Raw genomic sequence first — 23,093 nt, 5'->3', positions numbered from 1 at the left:
TCCTCCTTTCATTATTGACGCAGCACAACGAGTGTTCGTATTTTCGCTGAAAAGTACACGCAAAGGAAGTCAAATTCGTTTGGATAATTAGCAACGGCACAACGAGGCATTGTGTGCGCCTTAATGTCAACTCTCTCGGGTAAACGCGTTGCTTTTCAAGATGGTTGTTTGCGTGCGCTAACTTCCCATTTACGACTGCACGGCATGTAAATGTTCGTGGCAGGAGTTGTGATAACCGCCGCTGGAAATCACGAATACCTCTTGATGGAGGTACTCTTGCAGTAAACAAAGCAAAGTCGGTCATTTTAAAGCAAAAGTTCGTTTGTACACACAGACAGGCTTTGACGTAGCGGTGATTGGAAATTAAATTGAAAGATGTTGCATAGATGGCAAGCTATAGGAGTGATGAGCGGTAGTAGCAAGGGTATGTGCGGATATTAATGAATTAAAACCACCGCACTTAGAAACGAGTTGCTAGTTTCTTGTAGCCACGTTTACATTTAAAGCTGTTCAGAAGGTCGTGTATTTTTTGCTTTCTTTGTTGCTCTTACGTGCCATATGCGTTGAATCCGAAAAAAAGAAATAAAGAAAGAAAGAAGAAAGAAAGAGAGAAAGAAAGGAAGGAAGAAAGAAAGAAAAAAATGAACGTTTGTCCTGTAAAGCGTGCTTCACGCGTGGTCGTTCTGTCTTGCTAGGAAGAAGCTTGCGTGCTGTCCAGGGAGTCGGGGTTCACGTTCTGACGTTCGTGTTCCGTATTGAAAACTAACACCAAGAAGGTGAAACTTTCGATGAACACGTTAAACTCTTCGTTTAGAGGTGAAGATGTTGTATAAAAATTCGACGAGCAGGTGTTTAATAACGGAGCAAAATAACTATTGGTTCTTTCGAAATTTGCGTTGCACTTTGAACATTTCGATGGTTGCGTAGTGTTTAAGGCCCGTCTGTTGTGCGATGTTAGCGCACGTTAAAAAAAAAAAACAACACCATATGGTCGAAATTTCCGCAGCGATCTTGGTACGGCGTCTCTAATAATCATATCGTGGTTGTGGCACGTAAAACCACAGATGTTACCAAAGTTAAGTGCTTCTCGTACCGCCGAATTTCGCAACTTAGCTTAAGGAAAGAGGGGAGGGGTAGAGGGGAAACGAAAAGTTCGAGGTAGCATAAGCTGTGATGAAATCCGCACCAGCTGCAGCTTTAAACTGTAGCACTCCTCTATTAAGAGGTTGCTGTTTTTACTTCTGTCGACAATGGCAAATGTGTATACTTTCGTCAGCACGAGTAGCAGGACTTCACATATGCAGCTGAACTCGGAGAAGAAAAATAAAGAGGGAAGGGGTCGTGGTGGCGAAGTTTGCGCGAGGCAAAAAAAAAAGGGGGGGGGGGAGGGGGAGCTTGGTCCGATTCTTTCCGAGGTTTGCTCAATGGAAACATGCAAACGTGTACGACGACCGTGCAGACGCGCCCCTTTTTGTTCTCAAAATGTTTTCTTTTCCTTTTGTCTGAGCTAAAAGTGGCAGAAGGGTTGCTCTTCCGATGCCTCTGGAGGTTTCAACTGGCTTTTCTCTCCACGATTTAACGCGCTCGCTTGCGCAGCCACTCGCCCCATTGGGCAACAACACGAGTGCGAGGGAAAAAAGAAATGGCGATGAATACGGTTGCCAAAACAAACGCGTCTACAACGGCACCACCTACTGCACTTTTTTTTTTCCCCGAGACTCCCGATGGCTTTTGCATCCGTTTTTTCGCTTTGTGATGGCCTTGTTTTACTTTGTTTATTCTTCGCTCGCGGCGACGACGTTGAAGAGAAACCTTTAAAGATTGGTTGCCACGTGGAGTCTGAGTCATTCGACGACAGGCCTTATCGTGGCGGTGGGCGTTAGCCGTTTTTTTTTTGTTTTGTTTAAAGGCGGGAGCTTTAGATGCCTCATAAAACACGATAATTGACTGTTGGTGGCGTCGGCATCGACACGAATTGATGCAAAAGGTGATCATATGCGATGGCGTCATCGTGACTTCACGTATCTTCAAGAGCTGTTGCGTAAATATAAAGTCATTTATGACGCTCGACCGCTGACCCGCAGGTCGTGGGATCGAATCTTGAAGGAGGCGTAAATGTTTCAAGCCCGTGTACTTAGATATAGGTGCACGTTACCCTAGGTATAGTCCAAATTTTCGGAGTCCTACGGCATCTGTCATAATCCCCAATAGTAGCGACAACATGGCATCACAGTAATGATGGCACATCACTATGCCGTCGCATAACGTGACGTCACACGATGACGTCTTCGCATTGCAGTCACTTGAAGCATAGAGTTCCCTAAAGTTAACAAGAGGGGACTCTGGTGTTGCGATCGTTCAGCGACTACGGGAATGATGGGTAGTACACGGACTTGCCTAGTCTTCGTGCTTGAGGGCGGTGATTTGCACTTGTGGCTTCGTTTGTTGCTTTGTTTCGGTTTTTGTGACCGAAACGAACGAACCGTGACCCGATATGAAACAGTAAGCCTTAAAAAAAAAATGGTCCCGTATCTCCATGTTTCACTGCAAATGTAGTCAAAAGACGATATAGCCTTGCGTGTGGAGAGAGTGAAAAAAAAAAAACGTTTATTTGATGTTCTGCGCGAGAAAATCCGTGGATTGTATTTTGGAAGCGCTGCGTTAGAGAGTCGCGATCCGTGCAGCGAAGGCGAACGAGCGCATCGAGGCACGTTAGACACGAGCGCTATGTGGCACTTATCTTCGAAAACGAAGGAAGGCGTGCGCGCCCACGGAGAAAGATGCGCGCCTGTCTCGGAGGCGATAAGGTGTAGACCGCAAAGCAACGGGCAGGTGCCACCACCTTGTCGTCTTAGCAAAGCGTTGGAAACACTTGCCTTTTTGAGCATCACGTTGCACTGTCAGCGTTACGTGATAAACGCTACGGTCTTTAGAATTACTTATGTGTGTCTTCTCTAGTACAAAGCCACACATACAAAATATTGGCGCGTTGTTATGGTGCCTCAGATATGCGTAATAATTCATTTTAGTTGACAATTGCACAAGTATGGACGCTGAAACTTGAGCAATATTGGTGGGCGCTGCGGATGGGGTTGGCCGCTTGGGGTATCGTTACGGCGGACAAATACACAAATGTACAGACAGACCAAAATTTTTGCGTCGAAGTACCCCAACAAAGATTATGGTCTTTTAAAATTAAGATGGTGAAGCGCAACTGCAGAATATTTGCCGATTGTTGTTTCGTGACAAAACAGCTTCAAGCCACGCAAAGCCAAAAGGAACGTAAAGTGTGAAGACTAGACAAATCCGTGTACTACCCATAATTTCCCATGCTCGCTGAAGCGCCATGCGTTGCAGCTTTCATAGACACTATAGGAAACTCTGACTTTGCACATATAGAAAACTCTGACTTGAAGAAATGTGCACCAATCTCGGAGTCAGTGCTGATAAACCAAATTAGGTAGAAAGGTTGGGATGATACCTTCGATCCCGGAGGCCGTGCAGAATCACATTAGGTGCAGGCAGTTTTCGTGGGATAGGGGGGGGGGGGGGGAAAGATATCTACAAGTGACTGAGAAGGTGGGGATCGCTTTCGCCTTCTAGCCGTCCTAAACGAATGCATACGGGACTGTGTGACCTTTTCTGAGCTCTGGAATTCTCTTGAGCACACTGCATGCATCTTTAGCGCACTTTCAACTGTACTTTACCTAGTGTTCAAAATTGAGCTCTATGGTTTATTTTTTTTTTAAGTGAACACTGGGGGTATGTGAAAACCACTTTCGCGGATAAGTGATCTATCCAGGGGAACACAAAGTGAGACAATAATTGTTGTTGTTAGCCACCCAACGAACTACGATTTAATAAACTTTTTTTGATGAGTTCAGTAAGCGGGCACGTTTGTGTTGTAAAGTTGGGGGCAGTGGAGTTTTGAAGCAGTATCACTTGGAAAAATTCTTCTTGCATGTCGGGGCTCCGAGATATGTCCGGCTGCGCAGTTTAATTGCACGGTTTGCGTGTTTTTGTGTCTTTTTTGTTTTGTTTGTTTGTTTTCTTTAGTTTTCTCTCTCCTTTTTCTTCCCTCCTGCTTTTCTTTCCTCAATATGTCTCTTCTTTCCGAAGGAGCAGGCCGGCGTTGTGGCAGTTGCCTCACTATTTCCTCTGTGCCTTCGTGTATACAACAACAACAACAACAACAACAACAACAACAACAACAACAACAACAACAACAACAACAACAACAACAACAACAACAACAACAACAACAACAACAATAATAATAATAATAATAATAATAATAATAATAATAATAATAATAATAATGCTTGCGTAATGTGTGAGTACGTGTGGAGCGTCCCTTCCTGATGTGGCTAGCATGTCATTCCTTGCTGAAGCCAGCCGGTATTCGTCGTCTTTGCCTATGTCTTTCACTCATTGTCGAATTAAACGCCGCCCGCAACTGACATGGTACCACAGGAAGTACTCACTGTCTTGCATGCGTAAGCATCCGGATCGCAATAAAGCTTTACAACCGGATATCTCGGTGCACGGACATGCTAGGCGACGTCTTACAAGTGGATATCTGTAGAAACGTGAGTGCCTCAACTTTTCAATACAAAAATGCCAACTTACTGCAATCACTAATAAGTTCGGTGTTCAATCTAGTCGGCGAGCTGATAACGATAATCTTCGTCTTACTTTCTGTCGCTCTGGATTCATGAGCTATCTACAAAGGTGGTTATGACGTATATACCAGAGCTGATTTTTAAACAAATCATAACGCTTAATATTGAGGACCCGATTAGCGGGAGGAGATGACATCTGATGTCCGACGGCCAATTCAAAAGGCAGTGGAGTCCGTACGAAGCATCTGACGGAGTCAATTTACTTCAACAACCGCACTTAACTGTAATTGATCAAAGTGTAAAATTTAATTGTCTCACTTTTCGATCGCGATCAGGGGCCATAAGGATAGGATTTTTCGATGGCGATGAGCAGTGGTTCTCGCTACACGCTACAAACTTACACCTTGGCGCAGACGTCAGACCCGATCGCTGGGAGACACAGACACGCAGGGTGTTATCATCCTGCTTTCGACCGGGCATGATCGCGGTTGAAAGTGACCGGGTAGCAGCAGCACCTGATTGAGCCTAATCGTGACCGGCTCAGACGACGATCGAAAGTGCCAGTGTGCCACTGGTATCAAACTTCTGTTGGATTCGTAATAGCTTTGACTGTGTCGTACATTGACTTTATGAGACCACGCAAGGTGGGTTGACTGAGCACAGCTTAGTTATGCATGCAAGTTAAGCTTCGCGGTACGGGTAAGAGGACTATAAGTCGGGTCTGACTGGCGTACGAAGACACAGAGCTATATTTCATGGCTTTACAAGAAGGCTATATGATTAGGTTGTGTACCTAATCTAAAATGGTTTCGTAGGCGTAACTAACACAAAGGTGGAAGGCGCTGCTCAATAAAGACATGCAGAATAGCATATACCTGCTGTGCGTATGGACTCCTGCTATTGGTGTTTTTAGGGGCGAAGCTCCTTATAGCGGCACCCGTTCGTCCCTCGTAGCCGTTGTAGTATGTAACAAGTATAACGTTTTGACCTCCAAGGTGGTGCTGGTGAGAGATTTTTTCTGTGCGTTGTTGAACAATAAAAGATAGCGCTCAATGTACATGCCAATGGCTGCTAAGGGGGAATGAGAGACAGGAGCGTTCGGCTTTTAGTTAACGCGCACGCTGCGATCCCCATTAGCAGCAGGTTGCTACGTTATACTCGCTGGGCGTAACCTCCTTGGTTTTAGAAAGGTTTAGCGAGCATTGGGCCGCAGTGCCATGAATACAGTGAACTAGTATATACCATGAACTCAAGGTGGTTGAAGGTGGGAAGTAGACCCGAAGCGCAAGCCGTAAGAAAGTGTGCGTGTGTCACCTCTCGTTTAGTCCTTGGAATGTGCGCTGGATGTTGGTGCTTCTATATGGGGTATATATGATGAAAAGATGCGAGATGGTGGTGCTTGGAGTGTGGAATAGATGGACGAATGGACACACAGACAGATGCATGGATGGACGCACGAACGGACGCAGGGGCGGATGCACGGACGAACGCAGGGACGGACGCACGAACAGACGCACGCACGGTCACACAGACGGACGCATGGACGGACGGAAGCAAAAACGAATGGACGGACGAATGCTTCGCCCCACTCTCCATCATTCACTACGTGGATACGCTGCCTTTTTTTTTTTTTTTGCTACAGCCATACATCACTACAAGCGCAGCGAGAAAAGGGTAAAAAAGAAGGACTAGTCGAAAGCACTGCGTTGTTTCGCTTCCGGCTTCCAAAAAAGGCCCGCGTTCTGCGCATCAATCACCAGCAGGCACGGCCAGCCAACAACAGCACACTTTAACCAACAGGTGTACGCAACTTTTCGGTAATAGATAGCGTTTACAATATACTAGAGCACGTTTCGCGAAAACAAGCGCAGCGCGTTGGCTTAACACCCAAACCCCCTCAGCGAGCAGCTCCACTCTCACTCCTTCTCCCAGAAGTGCGCAGTTCCCGAGGAAGCTCTCAGTGACGAAGTCGGGCACGCTTTAACCGGCTAGTAACCGCGACTCGAACCGGCGTCAGACGCCGCGGTGAGCCGTGTTCCAGTTGTAAACCGGAATGGCTGCCGGAAACGGTACTAAAACGGTACTGGTGGTGTCCGTGGTGAGGAGGATGGCAGCCGCGCTATCCTCTGCAAGGTTCCTCCGTGCATGGGAGCAGCAGCTACCGTAAACCGTTCTCTCTCTCTGGAGAAAGGTTCGCGACGATTAGTCACGGCCCACCCTATAACGCTAGAGGGCATGCGGTGAGGCCGTTCCCCTCGATTTGGATGCTCCTCGAGCGCGCCGGTTGGCAAAATAAACGCCGGCGGAGCCGTGTGGTGCTTAAAACGTTGCGCGGCTCCAAGTCATTCCGCCGCATAGCCCTTCCGCCACCCCGGCTGTCCTCTCGTGGTCTACAGTGTTCTATAGACTCTCAACCACAGGAATGCATCGCCCACGTGATAAATCCGCGGTTGTAGATTGTCTTCATTGGCTCGCTGTGATAAATGCGAGGAGGATCGGTAAAAGATGAGCGGTCGGGGGAAAGGAACGGCGACTTTTTCGTCGGAATCACCGCGCAAAAGAAAACACGGAAGGGATGGAGGCGTAGCGATGAGTAATGACCTCGCTTCTAAACGCGCGCAAAAGTTCCACGCGCCGCCCTGGCGTCGTTGTGAAGGCCGACCGTGTGTTTACGAATAACCTTATCTTTTGGCAAGAACAGCGTAGGGGTTAAGAAGAGCGCTTCAGCGATTGGTTGGAGAGACCTCGTTTTCAAGATCTATATTTATATACTTATATGAATTTCATGGTGGCGTTTCTGGCAGCATTGGGTCGACTGACACTTACGAAATCACAGGGCACGCAGACAGCAGGGTGGTGGTCACAAGTACATCCGTCCTCCTCCATGCGTTCGTGAGTGTGTCGCGTGTGTGTAACACGCACACACGGGTGCTTGTGCATTCGCGCAGACATACGCGCTCACTCACTTATTACTCAATAAGTGAATAAGTCGCTCACTCACCCAATCAATCGCCAGAACGCTTGCTAATTCAGACGTTCTCTCTTGCTGAATAACTCGCTCAATCAATCAACCACTCACTGACTCAATGAACTTTATAAATTGTCCCGAGGAACCGATTCCCCTTAAGGCGGAGGGTCGGCTATGGGCGTCAACCTAACTCACTCACTCATTTAATACGCTCAATTACTCATTCCTCTCACTCACTCATTCCACTTACTCATTACTCTCACTCAATCATTCCACTTACTTATTCATCTTGCTCGCTCACTATAGCTGATTCCGCTCACTCGTTCTACTCACACGCTCAGTGACTCACTAATTTCATTCTCTCATTTAACTAACTCATTCCAATCGCTCACTAATTGCACTCACTCACTCATTCGACTCTCTCAACGCGTTGTAATCACTCGTTTTGTCACTCATTCTACTCTCTAAATCCAATCACCCATTCGCTCGCTCCGCTTATTCACTCACTCACTTCCACTTACTCACTCACTCCGCTCAATCACCTATTGATTCTTCGACTTCTTGCCCGTAAACTCAAAATGAGATTATAGAGAATACCGTACTCTCGGTGACAGCTTCGAAGTTAGCAGCATCGCAAAGTGATACCTTGATTTATGATAGGTTCAACTATAATGCATTCGATTATACGCGTTCGCGATACCAGTGAGTCACTGGCATCTGCGTAGTCGATTCCAAGAACGCAGGTCCGTATCTATTGACAGAAATCTGCAGTTGAACGCAAGAAACAGAGTGTTACTACACAGCCTACAGCGCGTCGTTGTGAAAGCGTATGTCAGAAAATGACGGGTGGTTTTCCAACGGAGAGGACGCAGTCGGTTTCTTGTCTTTTGTTACCATCTCTGCGGCAGGAAAATAGAATGGCCGCACAAAACACTAGGCAGAGCAAACAAACCCTTCGCAACGTGAGCGACGATTGAATTTTGTTTGCCGCCAGCGCTGCCCTCTGTGCGGAATAAGGGAAGCAAATGTTTTTTTTTGTCGCTCACAAAGGGAGGTGTTTACGCGGTTTCACTGTTTTCGCGTCGGCCGACAAGTGTGTAACAGGCTTGCTTTCGACAGGAAGCAGGCTACACACGCTCAGACACGCATACTCACTCATCTGTCCACGAGACGTTGAGCTACAACGTCACGCCTGTCCACGTGGCAGGGAATGTGTGAACGCCGAATAACAGCGCCCTCCGTGAGCCCTGTCATAAACAACCAAGAATGCACGTGCTATACACCTTACCTGACGCACGTACGACGCAACACAACCACATTGTTCCCGCACGAACTCTCTCTCTCTCTCTTTCGTCTCTCCTTCTTAGTTTATCCCGACATTCCCTTCCCCATGAAAGGTATACCCAAACAAAATTACTCCTGATTAATGATCCCTGCCTTTCTGCGTATTATTTCTCTTTTTTTTTTGAACGAAGGAGGGCGGATGCAGGTAACAGCAGGTTGCAGACGAATCTTGCCTCACGAGATATGCAGGTAATATCTCGCATTGCTACTTGTTTCACTTCCGATTGCAGTTTCTTAGTGAGCGGTGGTATTTATCAGTACCGCCTTAGTACATACAGCAATCGTTTCGTGTAGTGAGATTGGACTTACGAACATAGGGTGTCTTACCTTTGCGCCTTTTGGTCGCCTCACAATTAGCCTAGCCCAACTTTGTGCAGTTCTGTTCACTTCTTGCTTTCAGCAGTGTTTGCAATGAGTGACCAATGCATACGTCACATACTGTACCGTTAAGTGCAGCACAGTACCATACCATACCCATACCATACCAACGTAAAGGCGTTTTGACTGTGCTAATACAGTCAAAAGAACAGTAAAGAATGTTTGGCAGGAGCAGTATTCTTCCAGCTTCTTTTGGCCATGTTTGGCAACGCAGCCGATTCAAGCCTCTACGAGAACCTCCACTGAATTAGCTCGATTTCGTGCTGTAATTCACACCATACCATGGCATACCACGTCGTGCCATACCACACCTTTAACTTCTCTGGAATGTTTGCTCCCACACGACAACTGTCAGCACGCATTTGCGAGGACCCGACTGAATAGCTAGCACAGTTCCCTGGCTCTCCTTTTTAGCCAGGAAGCAAGACGAAGGCCACAGCGATGGAGCCTCTCCGCCTTCCTATATAGCTGCATCAGCGGACACATGATGTGGAAGCGGCAGCTGAACGTTGTCCTCCCAGGAGGGTGCGGAATGCACTGAGAAAGGAGGCAACGCAAAGAGGGAGGTGGGGGTGGAGACCTCGGATCCGTGCATCTGGGGTCCATTGCCGCGTCCCAGCGGACATGCCCCGAGTTTTTGGCAAGCGCGGCAAGGCCTGTCTTTCTTAAGCGAGGAACGACGGCCGTCATCGCTCACCGTCGTTTTCCCGAGGCGGCTGCGACGAAAACAGCACTAATAATAAAAAAGAGAATGCCCCCCCCCCCCCCCCCCCCGGAAAGAGGCAAACACCAATATTGGACGTCACATCTTCTCCTACTCCGAAACTGGTGACTGGGCTTTCATTTCCCTTTTCTTTTTGCGTATGGTTTTAAGCGTCCTTGATGTACCACGATACCCCTTTCCGATTCTCAGTATTCGCACGTCCGTTGCCTGGCGCCGCATGTTCTTACCGTTTTCTTAGGTACAACTTAACCTCGGATCAGCGGGAATGAAGCGCATAACACCGTTTTGTGGAGGAGGAAACCTACAAATATACTTCCGTAAAAGCAAGAATTATGCCAGGAAGAGGACACAAGCACGAAGAAATATAGAAAAGAGACAGGGGAGCTAGGGTGGGAGACCAGGGGTTCCACCTAAAAATAAGCCCATGCCCGCGAGGGCCGGCGTGCACGCGGTGAGGAGTTGTCGTTTGGTTGGCCCGCTTTCTGAGAGAATACGAGCACACCCCTCCTCCGCGCGGCCCCTGTATTTTTCTTTGCCTCACTCACTTTTACTGCAGGACCCGACCATGAGCCTTTACGCATCTTTTTACGTCTTCCCTTCTTCGCGTTCAACGTGGTGGTGGTGGTAGTGGTTACAATGAAGAGGAAAAAGGCACCTAATTTCTGTCTGCCTTCAGGCGACACGGCGCAGTGCCTTATAGGGGTGGGGGGAAGGAGGGATAAAAAGAATAGAAGGAAAGTAGAAGCAGAAGAAGACAGCCAACGAGAGAGAAACGCGCTCTCGTTCATCGTCGTCTACTTCCTCTTTCCCTCCGCGCCTCCTCCTCGCTGCCGTCGGCGAGCGGGCAATTCCCAGCTGCCAGAACGCACCACATAATTCTCCTGCGCGTCCGCCGCCACACACGGCGTTCAAGAGTCCGCTGCGACGCGGGTCCATCCACTCTCTCGAACGTCGAGTCGCCGAGCGGTTGACGTCGAGGTGCGCGAGTGACACCAGGACCGCTGGAGACAACGGCGCGAGTTGATCTGGAAGGCTTGTCGACTTGCGCGAAGAGTGACTTCCTTCTTCTAGTACACCGTCGACTCGAAGACTTGCGGAAGACGGACTAGCGTTTGCGACCTTGCCTCAGTTTTAGTGATAGAGGGCCGACTCTGCGAAAGCCTATAACCGTAGAAGGCGACGTGGTCAACGGAGTAGCCGAGTTCTTGCTGGGAGCAGTACGCGGGCCTTCGGTGACATAGTGCTCTCTTCTCTCTGATACCAAGTCGAAGACTCAAGGAAAGACTGGGACTGTTGCCAGACATTGGTTATTCGATACGCCCGCCTGTTCGAAGTTGTGGACGCACTTGAGCTCTGGTCATCCCGTGGACATTAGGCAACGTAGCTTTTCGCTGCTGGTATAGCTCGCCTATACGATATCTGTAGGTCTTTGCATTCACATTGCGGAAGAAATTCAAGTGCTCGAAGCACTAGGTTCTTAATGGTAGTTTTCTAGTGGCCATCGCTGTGCGATATTTAGAGTGAGGCTACGCAGCACCTGGAGCATCTTCGCTCCAAGATCTTGCGAAAACATGAAGTAGGACGGCCTCTGGTATAAGACGCTACTCGGCAGCCGAAGTGATGCTTGTGACAAAACTTTGCTGTGTTCAAGCGCTTTGGCACTGACTTCGGTTTCTTAATACCAAAGCATTAATTGGTGTTGTGAAACCGAGCGCTCTGTGAAATATAGAGCCTTTACGTAAGAAAACTGCTGCCAGGTCGCGACACCACTGTAGCCAGAGGTGCCAAAATACAACACCAGAATACGTCGTCCTACTGTCAACGAGCTGTTTTGTCAACGACATCGAGGGTCGACGCTTTAGCCTGCAACTCAGCGTTCTTCACGCAGTCGCAAAGGCTAAGACGGATCGCCCAAAGAACCACAGCACGAACGTAGGCGATCTATTGAAGCTCCTTGTCTCTCGTCGCCAGGGCGACGTTTGTGCCCCTCTGCGACGTAAACACACACCGCCAAGGGCAAGGAAAGCGATCACGAACGCTTAAACGGGCCAAGAGGGTATGTCTGTGCGTGGCGCCAATCAAGAGGGCTCTTTGTCTTTCGCGTAACCTGGCACGCGATGTCGTGATGACAAAAGCGTCCCTTTGAAATCCGGAGGACGACACCTTCTTGGCTCTTTTCACTTTCAAGCGGCACCGGAGCTTGCGGATTGGTTCAAGTTGAGGTTCTTGGCCACCACTGTCGGCATTCAACTTGTCTTCTCGGTGCATCGACTCTTTGTCCTGAGTCTTTTCCCTGTTGTTCCTTATGCCTTGAATAAGCAACAACAACAGCACGACTCTACTAGTGCGCTTATGTTTACACGCTGACGTTGACTATATAGTCAACTCTACCTGGAGGAAGTTCTGGACACCCATCGCCGCGTGCTGGAAGCTTCGGCGATCACCTTGTGTCTGATCTGACTTGGTGTTGCCGATCGCTTCGATACCAACACCTACGGTCAGCAGACCGGTGTGCCGTACAACAACTGCGCCCTGGGCTCTGCCCTCGATCCCCGATTCGTACGAGGCCAGCGTGTGCCGGATAACGCGTCCGCTGACGATGCGGAGCACTAAGACAAGCTGCAAGCGCGCGCCGCCCTGCACGCGGCGTGCGCTTAACCGCGAGCTCAGCGTGGCGTCCTCAAACTCCAGCTACAAAAGGCACAGTTTCAAAGGTGACTTGAATCATTGCTTGCATATCCGTTGTTCCGGGTTTTTAAATATCATTAATTTATGGTTATACCATTGTTCGAGGTTATAACCAGTGCAGTAACGCCACACAGCAATGTACCCGTACGTCCGTGCTTGGTATTCTTCTTTTGTACTGACAAACGTTGCAGTCAGAATACGTCGCGCCCACTAAGCTTTCTGGAATGTGCAACATCCCCCAAAAAAGGGACGGCTTATGGCTCCTCCGTAGTAGAGTACATGCTACTCTGAACATTCACTTCTTTTTTCTCAACACGATTTGTTCTAACCTTCCTCCCGACTTGCCGAAACCGAAGGATATGTTTCTTTTTCCTTTCTGGAATTAATTTTTACGAATCTTTGATTATACCGTATCGTTCGTCGAGGACTTGCCCGATTTTCTCGATGTACATGGTTTGTTGGTTAGTTTGCTGCTTACTAAGGGATATATTGCAATGATCAAGCGAATCTCACCAGAAGATGGAAGAAATCGCAGTATCTGAAAGCACCCTACTTTTGATACACGTGTCATCCTGCATGTCTTACATTATTTTTAACGTTCTGTCGTCATCTGATTGCATCGGCATTTCGCGTTTCGGGCGTGTTTAATTTATGCGAGTTTCACTATAGTAAGGAGAAAGGGTTGATTTGTAGGGTTTAACGTCCCAAAACCTCCATGTGATTATGAGAGACGCCATAGAAAAGGGCTCCGGAAATCTCGACCACCCGGGGTTCTTCAACGTGCACTCATATCTGAGCACACGGGCCTGCAGCATTTCCGCCTCCATCGGAAATGCAGCCGCCGCAGCCGGGATTCGATCCCGCGACTATGCGGGTCAGCAGCCGAGTACCATAGCCACTAGACCATAGCGGCGGGGCAGGAGAAATAGAAAGACGATGAGGAAGATGTGAATATAGTCCAGTCTAAGTGGGCCTGAAGAAATGCCAGGCTTTTATTGCTTTGTTTTAGTTTCATCACTGACAGGCTGAAACGCGGTATAAGAGGCACTTGAAGAAAGGGTTGATTTGTAGGGTTTAACGTCCCAAAACCTCCATGTGATTATGAGAGACGCCATAGAGGAGGGCTCCGGAAATCTCGACCACCCGGGGTTCTTCAACGTGCACTCATATCTGAGCACACGGGCCTGCAGCATTTCCGCCTCCATCGGAAATGCAGCCGCCGCAGCCGGGATTCGATCCCGCGACTATGCGGGTCAGCAGCCGAGTACCATAGCCACTAGACCATAGCGGCGGGGCAGGAGAAATAGAAAGACGATGAGGAAGATGTGAATATAGTCCAGTCTAAGTGGGCCTGAAGAAATGCCAGGCTTTTATTGCTTTGTTTTAGTTTCATCACTGACAGGCTGAAACGCGGTATAAGAGGCACTTGAAGCGCTAAAATCTCGAACATTGTTATTTCGTTCATAGACATAGTTCGTAGACGGGTGTGGTATATATAAAGGCTATTGAAGAACAAACAAAAAAAAAACACTGGAGTTGAAGTTGCCCTAGCATGCTGTGGCAGCATTTGGCAGAACGTTGAAGAACGTTGAATAGATTTAATAGCTGCATTTTAGGCGCCTTGCAGTCGCTCGCAGCGTGGTCCTTTCAGCAATAACCATGCAAAATTCGAATGGTTCTTGCTTCCAAATGAAAACGGAGTTGAGTGAATTCAGCTTCGGTATGCCTTACGGAGGTTGCGCCTCGAGTTATCCTGCCTAATACGCGTGAACAACAACAAAAAACATTTAGCTCTACATTCTTCGCGCCGAATTGTATTTGGTGTTCCGCGTCTAAAGGTGAAAATCAAGCCTGCCGACTGTAACAGATGTACCTTCAGTCCAGGCCATCTATTTTTTTAAGAAATGAAAATCCTCGATATATATAAAGTAAGAAATATCTGCAGCTCTGTACGTGACTCAGCAATTACAAACGAAATGAAAATTATCAGTGAGCTGGACCTCTGATGTCTTACAAAGTGGTCAAAATCAATGTATTCTGCATCATTCTTGAATGTAGCAAACTTCTCAAGGCGAACTCAACGGGACCAAAGGATTACGTTCGTCTTATCGCAAGTCCTAGTAAACAAAAGATATCAGGAAAGAAGGATTATGCTTAAAATATAATAAAATCGAGTAATAAAATTATATGAATATCCACCAAAAGTGCAAAAAGCCATCATTGCAGTCGCATGTTCTAGAACTGTGCGTTTGCATTTTTGAAGACATTCGGTAACATGTCGTTCCGCTTTAATTGAATTTGACACAATTAGCATCTTCCCTCATGTGTGACAAATTTTCGCCCTGCCGCGTTGGTCTAGTGGCTGTAGGTACTCGACTGCTGAACCACAGGTTGCGAGTTCGAATCCCGGCTGCGGCGGCTGCATTTTCGATGGAGGCGAAAATACTGTAGGCCTATGTGCTCGGATTTTGGTGCACATTAAAGAATACCAGGTGGTGGAAATTTCGGGAGCTCTCCACTACGGCGTCTCGAAAGCGCATCGCGGTCATGGCGGGGCTCGGAGGTTATAGTGTTGTGCGCTGTGTGTGTTTACAATAAGCGTGGCGAAAGGCGAAAACGTCCCAACTCCAATGCGAGAGAACGCGAAGTGTCATAATCATACGGTGGTTTCGGGACGTTAAACTCCACATGTCAATCAATCGTGTGTGACAAATTTAATTTCTATTGGTCCGGCTCTTGTCTGACCACAGTTCTTGCGCGTTCCATAACCCCGTTATAAAGTAGGGAAATCGGAAACAGATCCCTGCCTATCGCCTCCATCTGATTTTCGTTAACGTGGCCACCGGCGCAGACGCGCGACGTACACAAACACGACAGACTCTCTCTTTCGCGTCCGTCAACATCGTGTCCCCTTTGCGTGCACTCCTGTCCAGCTGGCTGCCGTGCTTGCCACGTGGGACACGTGGGTGAGTTTACATAACGCGTTTCTCTCTGTAAACGTGGTAAAATGTGGAAGGTTTCAGTGGCTGCAGCCGCTGACGCGGTTCACTTCCTAACGTCCGCGTCTGCTCCTGCACGTCTTCACACGTGCCAAGATAAGCGGCTGAAACTGTCCAAGTCCCCCGTCTGCCGCCGTTTTAAAAAGCAGAAAAAAATAGAAAGATGAAGCTTTCCCTTTGCACTTGTCTTAGCGCAACGAAGGTGTCATTTATAACGGTCGGTTTTCGTGCAGCAAAACTGTTAACTATCACTGCCGGAACTACACGGCGATGGTTTACGTTTCCGTATGGGTCACGAAACTTTTCTTCCTTTTCTTTCTTTTACTCATCCGCAAGCTGCCACGTAGATCGTTGGACAGCGAATAAATAAAAGAAAATGTTAGAATTTTTAAACAGCAAGTGATGCGTGAAGGGTCTTTAAGTAACGCTTCTATTTGTGTCTACGGGCACCCACACGGCTGTCGGCGCGGAGTCAAACGCTCGAGAGGCTTGGAAGGTCTTGCGGTGTTCTTAAGACAATTTTTTTTTACCACGCCATGTCTCAGTTTCGGCGTTACCGGTCATCTAGACATCCTAGTCATTGGACCGTCTTCGCTTTCGCCATATTAATTTTACCACAAATACGACGGTGGTGCAGTACACGTAAAATAGTGAAGAATATGCCAACCCGTATTTTGATTACTAGAAAGATTAAACGTTCCGGATTAATCGTCTACGCACTCTTTCGTATACTCCGAGACTGACCCTTTCAAAGATCAAACTTAGCTGTTCAATAAGTACATACATAGCGCACGCCCTTTGTCACTCGTCATATATATTTTTAAGTTATACGCACTTACACTGCGATTGATTTTAGAGCCTTGTACAGCCATATTATTAGTATATGTGTACGTCATTAGCTGTTGTAGTAATAATTGTTTGTGTCTAACCTTCCACAAACACGATATGCTTATGAGGGATGTTGCAGAGGATGGCTCCGTAAATTTTAGCAATCTGGTGTTCTAGCTAATACCATGTGTCACGCTCTTCGGCCATCAGTAGCCTTGAGTAAAATCAATAAATCATCAATAAATAAATAAATAAATCGCAAAGATATAAATTTTTTATTTTCGCATATTTTACAAGATGCTTGGTGGCACCATACAGTGCGGAACTTTGGAGGTTTTACGAATCGAGGCCGTTTTCACTGAAATGGTATATGTCCCAACCAAATCGACCCAACCGACAAATCGAAGGTTGTGGATTTGGATTCTAATGACAGAAAAATGGTTTCTTCAGCCCACATTAGTTCACTTATAGTGACACTATAATTACTATGCTATGGCATAGTTAAATACTACAATTAATGTCACCCATGGTGTCCTCGACATATTAGCCCATTTAGTTGTGTCTAAGAACGAGAGAAAAAGGAGCACCTTGAAAAGAAATTTGCCCGTTCTCTGGCATATACAGCGATCACAAAGAGAGCACTGACAGTGTTCACCTTCTTTACATACAGTGCATGTCAGGGCTGCGCACATATGGCTGACGCTACTTCTTTCTTTCGTATACAGTCACGCTGCCGGGGACCACAACACCGTACAGATTATTCTTACCTCCTGTGATCTCTTCCTTTCCTATTAACCAGTCAGCTGATCTTTCCCTTCATTCTTCCTGTTCTGCAGGGTCTCATGCATCGTTCGCGATGGACGACGAGCCAGAGCCTTCAGCGCCCCCGCTCGAGCTCATGGATAAAGTGGACGGATACGAGCAGGCCTCCTTCGACGCCGGTAAGTCATCTATATACTATATTCAACACTGCACGGGTCCGCTGTGACAGTGCGCACTTGATTGCTATGAAGCAAACTTATACAGTGGTATATATATGTAAACAGTTATCACAGTACCTATATAAAGTTACGAAAACACAGTAACATCAATCGCACGGGGCAAGTTCAGGTTAGGTTAGGTTACATTGGGCCTTCGTTAATGTCCAGGTCAAGTAGAGTTCTGGAGTCTGATACTCCAGTGATGCAAAGCTGACAGTGTTTTCTCTTAGTCGCACGTTTAAGTAACAACCGCGTTTCAGGCCCGCGCTGCAGCGGTGTCTTTCGTGTCCTTTTTGTCTCTGTGTCGTCGTTTTGTTCTCGCGCTATAACTATCGTCATGCCATACCAACTAGCCCAAGCTGCCACACTTCTAGGTGACATCGAGTGGCGCGTCTGCCGTCGTAGCTTACGCCGCATTGCGGCTGCGATCACCGCCGGAATGAAGAGCCGAACTTGTAGGGGTAATAAGTACAGTTGACAGGTAAATATTACGAGTAGAGGAGATGAGCCAGGGCGTTAAAGACACGCAACTGGCCAGAAATAACCCGAAGCTGTTCGCGCGTGCGCAGTGCACATCACCGAGCACTGCCAGTCAAGCAGGCGGATATTGCCCCCACCTCACTCAAAAGCTAAAACGACGTCATGCAGTCGTCCGCGGCCGAGAGCTGCGGACGCACACACACCTCCCCCAGTCCCGTGCGATTGGGCACATTTTGTCCGGTCAATACCCGAGTGCTATCGAAAATCATGTGAGGCAAGTGGAGCGACGCTGTCGCACACGTTGTCGGAGTGTCCTGTTACGGCAGCTAGAATGGCATAGTATAGCTCCGGAGGTTCCTGCGTCGAAGTGGGCCGCTGCTCTGCGCAGCTTAACTTCAAGACACAAAGAGTGGGCCGTCCACCTGGGCAGAGAAGCGCCGACAAGGCAAGGCCTCCGCGCCACCTCGTGGGTGACCTGCATGAGGCTGGGTTGTCGCCGGACTTTCAATATAGTTGTTTCCATCCATTCATGTTCGTTATACCATTGTAATCCACGGACCGAGTAGCTTCGGCGGCAAACCTCTTAAATTTGCTTAATTTATTTCACATATACTTTTCCCCAAGTGAACTAATTGTGTAACACGGGAATGTAGGATACTGTTTGACACGCGTTAATTATGTCGAGGAATTAAGGTTCGCACTGGCTCGTTTATTTTTCTTCACCGAAGTGAGAGAGGCAACCTTACTATTTGCGTGGTCTCCGCTGTTTGGTGTGTAGTACACGACGTCGGTGGCCCCGCCGCGGTGGTCTAGTGGCTAAGGTACTCGGCTGCTGACCCGCAGGTCGCGGGTTCGAATCCCGGCTGCGGCGGCTGCATTTCCGATGGAGGCGGAAATGTTGTAGGCCCGTGTGCTCAGATTTGGGTGCACGTTAAAGAACCCCAGGTGGTCTAAATTTCCGGAGCCCTCCACTACGGCGTCTCTCATAATCAAATGGTGGTTTTGGGACGTTAAACCCCACATATTAATCAATCAATACTTTTTGCGTGGTCTCCGCTGTTTGGTGTATAGTACACCACGTCGGTGCACCACCGCTATGCGTAAGCGGCGCGGCTCCTTGGAACAAGGGTGTACGACGTCGCCACGTCGCACGTGCCATGGATCCACGCGGCAAGAAGAGGAAGGTCGCGGTAACGCGCGCGTATACGTCACGACGCATCGCGCCCGTATGCACTAGCGAAGGTTCCGTGGCGTCTCTGTCCCTCGACTCCACCTAGGTACTGCGCCGCTTGAGTGGGCTTCCGTTACGGAGCGTCGTCTACGGATCGCGAGCGAAAGTCCCCCCGTGCGCCGCGCGTCTCGTTTAATTCCGTGCAGTGCTCGCGCCAACTTATTGTACGCTCGGTGGCAGATTCATCGAGTATTTGATCCTAAATGAGCTGTGTCGTCGTCGCGATCGTGTGCTCCTCTCATGCCGTCGCAGTTCGACGGAAAACCCGCCTGGTCGAAATGAAGCATTTGAGAAAGTACACCGCTCAAACAAAAGTTGAAAAGGACGTTTCGACTTCCTTGCAAAAATTTTGTGCACAGTCTATTGATTCTCAACGCAGTCTATTGATTCTCAAGAATTTGGTTGGTTCGCTTTCTTTCTTTCTTTCTTTCTTTCTTTCTTTCTTTCTTTCTTTCTTTCTTTCTTTCTTTCTTTCTTTCTTTCTTTCTTTCTTTCTTTCTTTCTTTCTTTCTTTCTTTCTTTCTTTCTTTCTTTCTTTCTTTCTTTCTTTCTTTCTTTCTTTCTTTCTTTCTTTCCCTTGCTATATATTCAAAGATTCATGGCACCCAGCAAGCCCGCACTATTGCATTAAATTCCTCGGGCTAAGTCAGTAATGTCAACGACGCAGGAAATTTGAGATTGTGGGTATTACTTACTACTTGATGGTACAGCAGGCTGAAGACAGGAAAAATAGAAAATGCATATGCTGTGTTCTGTTGAGTGTGCTTTTTCTGCTGTCCGCGCCTTTATAGTGTACTGTTCCCAATTACACAGTCATGTTGAGTCTTGGAATGCCTAACATGATGCATAGAAGACTCGTCACTTCGGGGAAGTTTCGTGATTGGTCAGAGCGAGCGCATACAGTGTGTTAGACGGGGAACACGCTCGCTTAGCCATGAATTACCGACTCAACGCCAGCTATGTCTGTGTTGATGACCACGGTGGAAATATCGCGCTGTTGCCATAGTTGCGTGTTGCACGCATGATGAGGACAAATTGTGGTCATTATTTTTCTGAACATAACCCCTTAACTGAAGTGGTAGCACAATTAAAGTCAGTAATCCATTCCGACGAACGAGGCGCCGCGGGAGACATTACGCAATCATAAACATGCGTATGAACGCGTCAACAATTTGGTGAACTTACAATTTCCGCGAACCGCGCGATTATTTGAGTAAGCTGTCATTAACAACTGCTTCTCAAAGAACAGAAGCGTTTATATACGGACCAGCTTGACGTAATCCGCTCGAACTCGTAAGCCTCGTCGCTTTCGAAATTAGATGGGGAAAAAAAAAACCTATCGCGAGCCTCGTCATTGGCCATTGGATTTTCTCCGCGATTTGCACTTTGATCTGGAGGATCTCTACGATGTGAGCGACAAGAGCCACTGCCGCGTGCCTCTTTTGCTCTGTATGCAGAGGGTCAAATGCGCACAAGTTACTTTTCGGCTGGTGCATGAAGTACTGATGTGGGCAGTATATCGCTGTGCTGTTTCCTTGAAGTATTGTGCTTAATACGATGACTGTGCCTAAGTTGCAGTGCAGCGCTCTCTATCAAAACTACGCTTCTGCGTATGTCCTAGCATTGCTGTGCTCTAAAGAAAAACAAAAAACAAATACTGAGCCGTTTCACTCGTGCATGCCGTAGTAGGGGCCGTCGCACAAGGCAGAGCCGCTGGTCCCACTCTACGTACTGCACGGAACTACGCCGCCGATGCCGAGAAAAACACAACATTGCCCGCCCCTTTTTATAAAACAAAAGCAAGCAACGGAAAGGTCCGACGCGTGCGCGGGAGGAAAACGGATACCCGAATTTACCGTATTACCTCGTTACTCCTCGGCTACAGCGTCGATAATTGTATCCGGTGTATATGTCATCAGTATGATTCGGCTTCATTACGAATAAAAACAAAACAAAAAAGGGTGAATGAAGCCTTTGTTATTGAAATCACGCCGCGACGCCCGAAAAGAAAGAGGGTGAGAGAGTGAGGGGTAAAAACAATGAAGTGCTTATAAGCCGCCGGACAACAATAGCTTTACGCGTGTGCGGATAGTGGGTGTTCTTGATTTTTGCTTGTTCATTAAAACACTGTCTTCTTTGCCCGAGTCCGTGCATAGGTCTAGCTATAGTGTCGAAGGATGGAGACTTTTGGTAACAGCCCGACGTTCGTCGTTTGCTCGTTCTTTTTTGTTTTTTTTTTTTGTTTACGAGACGCTCCATCACGTGACCTAGACGGACGCGCTTCGTTTGAAGTCTCTCTCTCCCCCACTCTTTCTGCGAGCTGCGATTTTGCTTTTGCGGCGAGGCCTCGTCCCTCGAGATGGTATAAGAAAGAAAGAGAAAAAAAAGACAAAAATAATCGAAGAAAGGAACGGGTATATGGAAGAGGGAAATAAGGCGAAAATTCGTTCCGCGTTTTTTCTCGTGATCAACCGAGTGAATCGCGCCGCAAAGCCCGAGGAGTTCGGCACCCGCGCGTCGGCGTCGAATAGAACACGAGTCGTTGTGGAGATTGACATGGCCCAAACGAGCATATTCTTCGAGCCCGTGGAGTTCGGCAAGCGCAAGCCGCCCGTCGTGGTGCCCATCGAGCCGCACGTCTTTGGTTCCGGTGAGCGTCGTCATTCGAAAGTGCTACAGGCTCTCTCGAAAGTTTCGTTTTAAAGGGACAGAAAAAAAAAAAGAAGAGCGAGTGGCACAGATCGTTGTTTAGAGTGGTAACCCTTTTCTCTCTCTATCGCTCTCCCCTCTGCCTTCAAAACTACTATTTCAACTTGTTCGATTGAAAAAGGTCGGCTATTAGCTAAAAGACTACAAAAAAAAAAACTAAAGTTCTCAACTTGCCTTCGTTATTATAACGTTCTTTACGTAATCGCGGTTCTTTTTAAAGTGTTTTCTCATGTGTGTGCCGATTTTGGCGCCAGCAAACTCTGGCGAGTTGAGTCCCGTTTGAAACTACGAGTTCGTTAGAACATACAAGTTTCGGCATTCTTTTAAAGTTAGAATCCGCAGCGGCTTTTTCTCTTCAGCAATAAGAAGAATCACTTTACCTATTAATGATGATGAGCTGCACATTTTTATCCGCCATGGTGGTTACCTATGGTGCTTGACTGCTGACCCAAAGGTCGCGGGATCGAATCCCGGCCGTGGCGGCCGCATTTTCGATGAAGACGAAAGAATATTTGAGGCCTGTGTATACTTAGATTTAGGTGCACGTTAAAAGACCGCCTAAATTTCCGAAACCCTCGGCTACACTGCGTGTCTTGCGATATCGTGGTTTCGGGGCATTAAACTCCAACAGTTCTTATTATTGTACATTTATAAAATAATATAGGGGTAGTATTTGAAGCAATCATTATTTTTGTTCGTTTTGCCTGTGGAGTTTCGGAGCGTGAAGTCTTCTGTCCAGGGCTGTGCTCGAAGTAGTGGATTCCCACTGGGACAGGGAGGGATTCTAGGCATGTCTGGCGGTTCGGGACACTCACACGTGAAACGGTACAAGCTGGGGTGTCCTCCACTGAAAGGACATTGACCGGGACACTGTGTAGGCTGAAAAAAAAGTGTGAAAAAGTGCTAGGTTGGGGACCATATCAGTTTGGAGCTGGTACTTAGGAGCAATAACTTCATAAGTTTACTTCGCGTGTCGTGGTCGGAAGGTTTTACGCAGTAGTCAGTATATGTACGTGTGTGTGCGTGGTACAATTTCTACCTCGCCCGGATCGAGTTGGAGACTGCAGATTTGGGCATGGGGTTGTCACATAAACGCGCTCGTTGCTGAGGAGAGACGCATGTGTACGAACGAGGCGTACTCG

General features: G+C 47.7%; 1 protein-coding gene across 3 annotated transcripts in view; it reads left to right on the top strand.

Moving 5' to 3' along the window:
• The window catches only part of LOC119174420 (protein SSUH2 homolog), a 77,203-nt gene that overhangs the window by 22,348 nt on the left and 31,762 nt on the right, over positions 1-23,093 (top strand). For 2 of the 3 annotated variants that reach the window (XM_075895665.1, XM_037425312.2), the window contains exon 3: positions 17,388-17,492. In XM_075895665.1, the coding sequence (XP_075751780.1) occupies positions 17,388-17,492 (105 nt within the window). Of the gene's footprint in view, positions 1-10,883; positions 12,751-17,387; positions 17,493-23,093 lie in introns of those variants that run through there. The other variant, XM_075895666.1, reaches the window with a different exon arrangement.

The sequence above is a fragment of the Rhipicephalus microplus genome, chromosome 5 (genome assembly GCF_043290135.1).
Source record: "Rhipicephalus microplus isolate Deutch F79 chromosome 5, USDA_Rmic, whole genome shotgun sequence".
Lineage (NCBI taxonomy): Eukaryota > Metazoa > Arthropoda > Arachnida > Ixodida > Ixodidae > Rhipicephalus > Rhipicephalus microplus.
This window is presented reverse-complemented; position numbering and strand designations above follow the sequence as displayed.